Raw genomic sequence first — 11396 nt, forward strand, 5'->3', positions numbered from 1 at the left:
TGGGCAAATATCTATCACCGCTTGGTAAAAGTCAAGTTTTTAATATGATTCTACCTGTGGGAACATCATGTACATGAAGGGAATAAAACTCCTGTGACAGCAAAATTAACCATGGCATTCAAAGAACACTTTGTCTCATTTTTTCTTACAAGCAGTTGACTATGGTGTCCACTCCATGAATATGAAGCTGGTATGCTAAAGGGCAAGCGACAGAGAAATGTCATGATTCTGGAGCTCAGATAATTTATTTTTGATTCATATTTATATAAAAAAGCAGAATGCTGCCACAAAAGATGTTCCCTGTTTTGATCCATCATTCTTCCGCTTGTGAACATTTTAACACTGCGAGGTAAATGAACTTCCCACCGGCCTTAAAAAACGGAAAATCTGGGACCAGCTGCAAGGGGGCATGGGTGGTAACAAGGAGGACAGCTATCAAGGTACAGCCTTTAGGGAAAGGCAATAGATTCTTGTTCTCCATGTATTGCTGGGACACTGCATCTGTAGTGCTTTAGACAGAACTCGAGCTATTTTCCTGGTTATACAGAATAATTACTAATGAAATTGACAGGTTGAACTAGCCCTTTCAGAACTTAAGATAGAAAATATAAGCTTTTTCACTGTTTATGTTTGAAGTGGGCCTTAAAGACATCCACATCCAAGAGAAGATTTTTTCAAGGGTTATTTCCGGGTGGATATGGCAGGGGCATGTGAGGAAGTTGTAACTCTATCCTCATTGGTATTAGAAAGACACTTACCTGCATTTCATAAGAGCCAGTGACTACAGGTCTGCAGTTTTTTGCTGCAGGTAAGAAGGAAGTACAGTAATAGAATGCTCATGTTTTAATCTCATAAATATTTTTGAGTTGATTCACATGATGGATAGCCTGATTAAGAAATCAAAAGCTGATTTACTTGAAATAATTACCACAACGAGGGATAGAAGGTGGCAGGAGAGAGCTATATATTCCGGAGCTCATCGTTCACCACACACAGGCTGACAGGCTCCCTGCCCACCTCTGCTTCCTCCAGGAACACAGGTATGTGCCCCCAGCTGCTCCAGCTCAGTAACAGGAATCATTTCTGAAAATGGTAATGGTGTGTTTTCTATCATGCATCTATCTCAATCTGTGTGACTGTATTTTACTTATTCTGCCAGAGTAAAATTGAAACACCTCCATCTGATTTATCCTTTATCTAATTTATTTCTGATTAAACAAATGCTCCCTTAGGTACACATGTGGTGAGGGGGAGAGGCTCTGGCACCCATAGAAGCCTAAAGGAAAAGGCAGAGAGGTGCCTCATGGGAGCTCGCTGAATCTTTGTGTTGGTATCTGTAATGAAGCATCTTCTACCCAGGCCTAGTACTGCCAGTGATGGAAGAAAGATAAAGATGTTCTATTACTTTTTCACAGAATTGCTTTTTTTTTTACATAATTTTGATGGTTGTTTAATTATGAAATTAATACAGATACATTGAAAGAGGCTTGAAAAGCAGAAGAAAGAAAAACTTTAGTTGCCAGAATCCCACAATCCAAACATAAGTAATTTCTTTTAAGAAAATTTCATTATGGACTAACCTTCCCTTCATTAAAGTCATAAAATGAATCTGATGCTTTTCTAGGAGTTCCAGATCTCACCAAGGTCGCCATGAATTCACTCAGTGCAGCAAACACCCACTTCGCATTTGATCTGTTCCAACAGTTGAAAAGATCAAAAAAGGATGACAACATCTTCTACTCCCCTCTCTCCATCTCATCAGCATTAGCCATGACCTACCTAGGAGCCAAAGAAAACACTGCATTCGAAATTGGGGAGGTAGGTTGGGTGTCGGCTTCCTACACGCTGACCAGCTTGGACAGATTTCTCTGCCGGCTTGCGTGCAGATGGCCACAGATCTGCCTGTGTGGCACAGCAGGCTGAGCATGCGCTCCCGTGACTCGGTGAGCACAGAGCTGTAAGGGGCACATGCCCTCCCCAGGGCTCTGCCCCATTCACTTCCTTGTGCCTAGATTTCTCCCTGATGGCTGGGATGGACTCCCACAATTGTACAACAAACGAGGCAAGGCTTACAGGGAAGAGTAATGGGAGAAGTGATGCACTGATTTAAATTCATGCAAAACATTTCATGCTTTCTCAGCAATGAATAATGACACAGGATTCTATGAAGTGGCTGGTGATCAACCAGTTTTGCTGCGGTTTTTCAAGGAGCAAATGCTTACACTGAAGTTTTCTTTTTTTCCTTTGTTTAGTGTTTTGGTTTGGTTTTGGTTTTGGTTTGGGGGTTTTGTTTTGTTTGGATTTGGGTTCTTTCTTTTTTTTCTTTTTTATTTATTTCCAGATCTTTTGAGTAGTTTTCTTATCCCACTTCCTGTCTCTTCCAGGTCCTTCACTTTAATGAAGCCACAGAGAACACAAAAGAAAGATCTACAACAGATCATGTGAGTCACAGAGCCTTGGGTCTAGAAGGAAAACTGCATATCCAGGAGGGTCATACTTGACACTGGGAATTTCAGATAAACTGTAAAAAGTTCATTTTTAGGGAAAATCTTAGGTAAAATAGATTGGACAGAGTTGTATCTCATTTCATATTTACACCCTTATTTCATACATTTGTCTCCTGGGAGGAGATCAGCACTGTGCCTGAAGAGCTTCAAATTCTTGCTTTGCTGTTCACCAACAGGGAACATGAACAAGACACAACTGCTCTGAGGCACAGTGACCTCATCCCAGTAAACTGGGAGTAATAAAAGAATCTTCCTCAATGCATACAAACAGATACAAAACATTACAACAGTGCCTAGATTACTGGAAACCCGGATAAAGTTTATGTATTATTATTATAGAATAACAATAATTACAGTAATCACAACACTGTTGCTAAAATAGTATAATTTTAATTAATTCATAAATGGGATTAACACATCCGAGCACATTTTGGAAAATGATTAGATGAGATATATAGTTTATAGCCTTAAGGTCCAAAACTCTTAGCTAGCAAGTAGAAGGTTCTGGATTCAGACAGGCCTAGGTTCAAAACTTGGCTCTGCATCTCTTTGGAAAGTTTATTTAATTCTGAGTTTCTTGTTTTCATCTGAATAGGATAAAGACTTAGAGATACCAATGTAAAGCCCTTACCAGGCACATGTTATTCCTACACTTAGAGTATGACCATCATTAATGAAGAGCCATAGATCATGGTCAATAGGTCTTAGAAGAAATACAGTCTAAGAGAGTAAAGGGCTTCACATCATAATGTAACTGAAATATACAAATTCAACATTATCATACTATTAATGGCTGTTAAAATGAAATGTGCCTCTAGCCCTTAAGTAGCGTAAGTTTAGCTGTGAAGCTTAACCTAACCACTTGTACCAATTAAAAGACAATCCAATGGCATAATGGTGCTGCATCTGTGTTAAAAAGTGAAAAGATTGGATTGTTTAGAGCAGGAAGAAAGAATTTCCTGGAGGAGACTGAACATAAGTACTTTGAAGAATATTTAAGTAAATCCACCAAAAATCAGGGAATAACAATGAACATCATCTGTGGGACTACCGAATTTTAGCTTTGGATCTAACAGTTTACATGGGGTTAGTATTTATATTTACATTGACAGAGAATGCAATGAACTTACTTTCTGATATTTGAAGGTTGAAAAGTTGGGAAATGTGCACCACCAATTTCAAGAGCTTCTGACCGAATTAAAGAAACCCACTGATGCATATGAACTGAACATCGCCAACAAGCTCTACGGAAAAAAAAATTATCAGTTTCTTCAAGTAAGTTTCGTCTGGCCTGCCACATCTTTAATCTGAATCCTGGGTCCTATGTCCTCCAATGACCAAATGGGAGAGACTGAGGCAGATGAACCTGGCTGATCCACAGGCAGAGCATTCACACAGGGTACAAGACTCCCTTGCCTCAATTATACCAAATGAAGTGTCCTAGAACCTGACAATCTACCAATATAAAGTGTGGGTTTAGGGATTACTTCATAACCCAAGAGGAGGTTCAGTAGCAAAGGAAGTCATGAGATGCCCCCAATGATCTGACACCAGTCAGTCACACAGTGTAAATTTTGGTGGGCAATGACCCAGGAAATGTATGGCTAATGGGATACTGATTAGAGGGCAGGCTTGGAGAGTCTCTAAGGGAAGTTGGGAAAGTGCCAGGAAATACTGAATGCCCAGAATGGAAGATATAAGCAAAAGCGAGAACCCTGTGGATTGATAGTACTGCTGAGGAGTCCCAGAAGCACACCATCTCCTTTGGAGCATCATGCTTTGCAGCTTGCAAACCACAGCCTCTTCTGCCCCAGCCTATGTTGGAAGGTACTGCCTTTCAAAGACCTCAATCTTGTGCCAGCCTATACTTCTTTTTCACACTACCTGCATACTAACTGTATAAAATATGCGTGGGCAAGAAAAAGTAAATTTCTTCAGCGTCTAGATTCCTGTACTATATTTTGTCAAGATTGAAGATAACTAACTTGGGAATACATAATTATTGATAAATTACTCTTAATTCCTCCTTTCTTCCTTCCCACGTCAAAGGAATACATGGATAATGTTAAGAAATTTTACCTAACCAGTGTGGAATCTGTTGATTTTAACAATGCTGCAGAAGAAAGTCGTAAGAAGATTAATTCCTGGGTGGAAAGCCAAACTCATGGTAGGGTATGAGAGATCACCCATAAAAAGCACTTTTTTTTTGAGTCCCTGCTGTGTGTAAAACCTGTTCTTGACACGATACGGGGTGCCAGTGGGGTGGGGGAGGTGGCTTCGCAGAGAGGCTGGAGGAGGGCACCGCAGATGACTGAATGGTCCAGGTAAATGTGGAGAGCAACAACGGGAACCCAGGAGGTATAAAAGACAGACAACTACAAAGAAACACAGCTGGCAATCTGTGTTTGCTCACAGCCAGAGATGGAATACCCCTGTGAATCCCAAGACTCTGCTCAGACCCCATCTTGGGTTCACATCCTTTAAATTCTCAAAGCAGAGAATAAAGAGGAAGATACCCCAAGGAGTGTTGTCTGACAGCACAGGGCATGTATTTCAGGTGATAGAGTTCATGCCATTTGTCCTAAAGAACAATCAAGCCCTATTTCCTCAGAGTGGTAAGCCCAAAGCTGAAAAAATACAAAGGAAGGGAGGAAGGGAGGAGTGAAGAATGGAGGTGTAAAAGAACTCGGGGAGAGAGGGAGGGTAGGAATGGATTTGCTACAAGAGTAGCTGAAATCAGTGTATCCATGTTCCGTGTGAGATGACTGAAGTCACCCAAAGACAGAGAATCTGAACACCTTTCCCATGACAAGAAGGGGTGTCTCCAGCAAGGGTAACTCCATCAAGCTGGTGCCACAAGGAAAGCTGCACCTGGAGAATTATTGCTCACAGTCACTAAAGTGGTGACTTGTGTGAATAATTAATGATCCATTGTAACTTTCAAAGCATCTTCCAGACAAACCACTTGTACTTTCACAGCAGACCTTTGATTTTCTTTTGCAGAAAAAATCAAAAATCTGTTTCCCGAAGACTCTCTCAAGGATGCCATTCTGGTTCTGGTGAACGCCGTCTATTTCAAAGGACAGTGGGACAATAAATTTGATAAAAAAAACACTGTGGAGAAAGAATTTTGGCTGAACAAGGTATTGTAATTTACTTATAATAATGCAACACACTCATAAATGGAATGTTAAATTTAAACTCATATCTGATAGCATATACAACACCAGGTAGAAAATAAAATTTGTCATGGTTGTATTTTCTTCTTGTTTTATTTTTTTACTTTATTTAGATAGGAATACTCGAAGAAACTCTTGCTTCTAATTCACAAATTTCCCACATCATCTCTTAGAAGGAGGATTTGTTTGGTATCTCAATAGTATTATCTTCTTTTGACTAATGCCTCACTCGGCATTTGTTTGCCACATTAATTACTGCAGGATACAAGCAAACGTGTGCAAATGATGAAACAATCCAATGTTTTTAAATTCACCTCACTGGAGAACATGCAAGCCAAGATCCTGGAAATACCATACAAAGGCAAAGATCTAAGCATGATATTGCTGCTGCCAGATGAAGTTGATGGTCTGCAGAAGGTAAAATCTTGTACCTCCAATTCTTCCTACTATTTGCCTGATTTCCCAGTAGTACAATGTTTGTGTGGGTTTTCACTGAAGCAAGGTTCACAGATTGGTGGTGGTGGCTGACAGAGTTCAACTACAGTTTCTTCTCTGCATAGTTTCTTCTCTGCATACAGCCTAAAAAAGAACTGTTAAGAAGAATCTGGTTTCCTGCATGTTCCAAAAAGTAAATATCTTAAATATCACAGTGTCACATGGAAGAATATACAGAAAATCTCAACATCACAGGTCCCATTAATATTCTGATGAAACTATGGAATGTCAGTTCAGAAGAAACATACCTAGGCACACACATTAATATTTTGCAACCATAAGAACTAATATATTCCAATCTATTCATTTGAAGATGAGGAAATGAACATTCATATGTAGGTGACACATGGAAATATCTGCAAGCTCACTCATAAACAAAGCAGGCAAATTAAAATAACAAAAGGTACATTTTAAATATCAAATCACAGTGGTTTTGTAGACAATAGACAAACAGATTTATCTTGATGCCTACTTTTCAATTATGGAAGTATTCGGTCCCTAAGAGCTCAAAAGTCATTTGGAGCCTCATTGCTCAAAGTGGGAAAAAACAAAAAAGTGTGTGAAGGGATTATAATTTTCCTCTTAAAACTGTTATAATAAAGTTAATATATAAAAATACCAACAACAGTATCGGGCGCATTAAGGACATTACGAACACGGCAGCTTCCAATGACTTCAAAAGCCTGGTCATGCTGCTAAAGTCACAGTGAACTTGCCTCACCCAAAATAGATACTGTGCTAACAGTGGGATTTGGAGATCCTCAGGGAAAGTAATACAGCAATACATGTGAAGGTCATGACAGTGTTCATACTTCAGCTCAGCAATCCTCATTATCAATGACATCCAGGAATCCCAGTCCTGGGATTTTAACGTAAAGTAACTAATCCAAAAAAGGCAAAAGCTTTTGGACAGAAGTAGCTCAAAATATTGAAAAATTCAAAATTTTGGTGCATCTTTGTATTACCAATAGTTTAACTTAGGGACTGACACATAGTGTTGCTTAAAAATATTAAGTAAAAATATATACATTGTAACAATTTAGTAGTAGTATTGTGTAACAATTTAAACTTGATTAGAGAAATATATATCTGTATAAGAAATGTTTACAAGTGGGTCAAGCAAGAAAAAGGAATAAAAGTAGTGCCCACACTATAAAAATTATTTAAATTAGGGTGTACAAAATTATGTACACAAGGATAGTAACAAGAGAAATCTATTTGAAAAAGAAGCATGTCATATGTGGGGAGTGTAAAAAATAGAGATACATAGTTCATCTCTTACAAAATAACTTTATTTAATAATTCTGTTGTATATACATATATGTGAATATATATCCACATATACACATGTATAGATATTTGTGCGTATTTATGCGTATATAAAGATAACACAGACATGAATATATAACACATTTTTCAATTGTATAATATCTATTTATGACTGTGTTATTTTTGCCTGCTCGGATAAGATGTGATAAACTGAATCTTCTGCATTTGCATTTACTGTTTAAGTAAAAGTTTTCTACGATTCGATCCAATGTTAAATCGTGTTTGACATCCAATGAGAATCACGTCAGCTGTTACTTTTTTCCATTGCCATAGCTTGAAGATCAACTCACTGCTGAGAAACTAATGGAGTGGACAAGCTCACAGAATATGAGCAATTACCATGTGGATTTATACTTACCCCGGTTCAAAGTGGAAAAGACCTATGACCTCAAGGACACACTGATAGCCCTGGGGATGGTGGATGTCTTCAGTACACAGAAAGCCGACCTCTCAGGCATGACAGGGAGGAAGAATCTCATAGTGTCTAAAGTCATACACAAGTCCTTTGTGGAGGTGACTGAAGAGGGCACGGAAGCCGCAAGCTCTACAGCAGTAAAGATGGGTTTCACATCAGCACCGACTTATTCTTTTCATTGTGATCACCCTTTCCTGTTCTTCATCAAGCACAATAAGACCAACAGCATCCTCTTCTTGGGCAGAGTCTCTTCCCTTTAGATGCAATCAGCCTGCCCCTACTTAGGAGGAAATTCACAGTTGTTCCAGTACATGGATTGCTAGAACAACAGATTCTCTTTAATTCTTTTTCCAATCCAATCTCATAGTCACTAAGAATGTCATGGTTGAAATGACATGTCTGTCTATCGCTCCCCTTCTGCAAACACATGCAAATCTATTTCATCTCCCAGTGATAATTCCCCTTTGGACAAAATGTTCAACATAAGATAAAAGGATATTTTAACACTCTTATCTTCTACTAAATTTGAAATCATATCACCTATTTCAAAAATCATACCTACTATTCAAACTTATTAATTTAGATACCCTCATTTATTTGAATTCAGGTGATATCTGGAACGCTTACATGTCTAAATTTCTTTTATGAAATACATTATCAATAAAGCAATTACTTATTCATATTATTTGTTGCTTTTCCTTTTTCTCTTTTCAATAAAGTACAAGTGGCCTACCACACATAGGAAAGACAATTTAGAAATATATTGTCATATTAAAAAGAAAATTCAAAGTAGGAGCAGAACATCATGAGGCTGATGGTAGGTTGGTACCAGACCACGAGAGGCTCTGTAGCCCATGTTAACAACTTCCTATTTTATCCTAAAATAAATCGTAAGCCATTATAGGTTTATTTGTTATTTGTTTTCCAGTTATTTGTTTTCCAAAGAGGAGAATGAGATCATCATATCTGCATTTTTAAAATATACTTCTGGCTATTATGATATAAATAAATGAGAGGAAAGAACAGTGTAGATACAGTGAGATTAATTAGTAAGCTATTAGAATGTCAGGAGTGGCACTAAGAAAACAGATATGTAAGAATTATTTAGAAAGTAAAATGCACAGGATTCTAGCAACATATTAGATGTAACAGAAATGAGAGATGGAAGCCAAAAATGATGTCCAAGTTTCTGGCCTACCCAATGGGTTGAATGGAAGAAGATTTTATTTTAGAGAGAAGAAAAGATCCTGGGTTTAGGTTTGTATTTGCTGAAGTTTAATTACTTTTGAGACATCCAAATGGATGCACTTGAACATATGAGTCTAGAGCTCAGATGCAGGATATGATCTGAAGCTCTAATCGTGTCATACTCAATATAAAAGTCTTAACATGTTTATTCAGGAACTCTAAAACTTGGTTAAAAAAATACATAGTGGGGCGCCTGGGTGGTTCAGTCGTTGAGCGTCTGCCTTCGGCTCAGGTCATGATCCCAGGGTCCTGGGATCGAGTCCCACATCGGGCTCCCTCCTCGAGGGGAAGCCTGCTTCTCCCTCTCCCACTCCCACTGCTTGTGTTCCTGCTCTCGCTATCTCTGTCTCTGTCAAATAAATAAATAAAATCTTAAAAAAAAAAAAAAAAAAAAAAAAAAAAAAAAAAAAAAAAAAAAAAATACATAGTGAAAGGCAAGAATGAGATCCTAGGGAGAGAGTATGAAGTGATAAGAAAGGAGGGCCTAGAACTGACTTTGAAGTGTGTCAATATACAAACATCAGGTATTGACAATTTTTAGTTTTTAGAACACAGCTTTGCTTAAGGGACTGTATTCATTCCAAATCCTTCTCAGTCAGTACTGAATCCCCACTGATTTCATAAAACATGAATTTTGGAGGATCTGAGCAAGGTCTAAATTTTCTTCAGCAGAATTCAGCAGTCCAAGAACTGAGCAGAGGAAGTAAATATTTCCCTATATAAGTATGAAATTTGGTCAAGGTAACTCACAGACTGGCGAGAGAGTGGGTAACATTATAAACCACGCAATGAATAGGCTGGGTAGGGAAGGCAAGGTGTGAGGCAGTTGCTTTGATGAACAAGAGGCACTGGGGTACCTAATGAGGTTGAAGAAAAGAAAGAGAAGATCAGAAGTTTAGCCCAGGATGAGGGACTTTGAAGTATATTTTAAAAGAAAATTTTAAGCAATAAATAAACTCAGAGTATCACCATGGGTGAAGTTATGACAAAGGCTCATAGGCATTAGAGCCATGTCAAGTAGAGGGCATGATTGATATCTAGTTATGAGAACTGAAAAGCTTTGCCTATATTCTAGGCCAGTCAGAGAACCAACTACCCCTGCATTGTGGCCATATGTAGAGAAATTGATAGAAAACTCAAATCTTGTATCTTCATTTTTAAAGTAATGCATTCTAACTCATTGAATATTCAGAACAGAATATAATGAGTCCATACTGACATAAAATAAATAAATGATCAAATTAAAAGTTTTATAAGGAATGGATATTTATATGCTTTCAAGGATCCTCCCCCACAGAACACCACCTCACATCTAGTAGAGTGGCCAAAACTTTAATTTTCATTTTAAAAACCGGCCACATCAAGTGTTGGAAAGAATATGGAACAACAAGAACTCTCATATAATACTGGTGGGAACACAGAACGGTGCAACCATTTTGGAAATCAGTTTGGTAATTTCTTATCAAACATAAACATTTACTTAACATGTGATCTAGCAACTCCACTCCCTGATATTTACCCCAGAGAACAGAGAACATGTGTCCACGAAAGGACTATATACAAAAGTTCATAGCAGCTTTATTCATAGGGGCCAAAAACTGGAAAGAACTCAAATTTGCATCAGCAGGTGAATGGATAAACAGACAATGGAATCACACTCGGTGGTAAGGAGGAAGACACTACTGACTCCCGCCGCAGCCTGGGTGAACCACCCCCCCCACACTGCGCTGGGCCAAAGAAGCGGGACAGAAAGTGCACGTAATGTAAATAATTCCACCACTATGAAGCCCAACCTGTAGTGACAAAAAGCTGATTGGTGGTTTCCTGGGGCTGAAGCTAGGGAGGATACTGATGGTAAAAGAGTCCAGTGGGGATTTCTGGTGGAATGAATGCTTTACAACTTGATCAGCTAGTGGTTACACAGGTGTTTATGTTTTCAAAAGGCACTGATGTGCACACTTACAGTGTGTGCATTTTGCTTTATGTAAATTATGCCTCAATAAAGTGGACAGGGAGGAGGAAAAGGAGAAAGAGGGAGAGAATTGCACAAAACATAGTGACTACTGCCTCTGGAAGTACTTGAGTGGAAAAAAACTTAAGTATGTTTTTAAGAGCAACTTTGGGCCAATTCTCAATTTATTCATATACATTTAACCCTATTTAATTACATGCCAGTATTCCTGTCATATGGAGCAAGAAGCATCATGAAATTGCATATTAAAA

At 38.4% G+C, this 11396-nt stretch overlaps 1 protein-coding gene across 1 annotated transcript; it reads left to right on the forward strand.

The window, feature by feature from the left end:
* The first annotated feature begins 947 nt into the window (after window positions 1–947).
* On the forward strand, window positions 948–8610 carry SERPINB3 (serpin family B member 3). The gene is made up of 8 exons (XM_021686403.1): window positions 948–1040; window positions 1625–1818; window positions 2385–2441; window positions 3654–3782; window positions 4557–4674; window positions 5511–5650; window positions 5948–6103; window positions 7784–8610. The coding sequence occupies exons 2-8, from the start codon at window positions 1651–1653 to the stop codon at window positions 8183–8185; spliced, it is 1170 nt and encodes a 389-aa protein (XP_021542078.1). The 5' UTR covers window positions 948–1040; window positions 1625–1650; the 3' UTR covers window positions 8186–8610.
* The last annotated feature ends 2786 nt before the right edge of the window (window positions 8611–11396 follow it).

The sequence above is a fragment of the Neomonachus schauinslandi genome, chromosome 14 (genome assembly GCF_002201575.2).
Source record: "Neomonachus schauinslandi chromosome 14, ASM220157v2, whole genome shotgun sequence".
Lineage (NCBI taxonomy): Eukaryota > Metazoa > Chordata > Mammalia > Carnivora > Phocidae > Neomonachus > Neomonachus schauinslandi.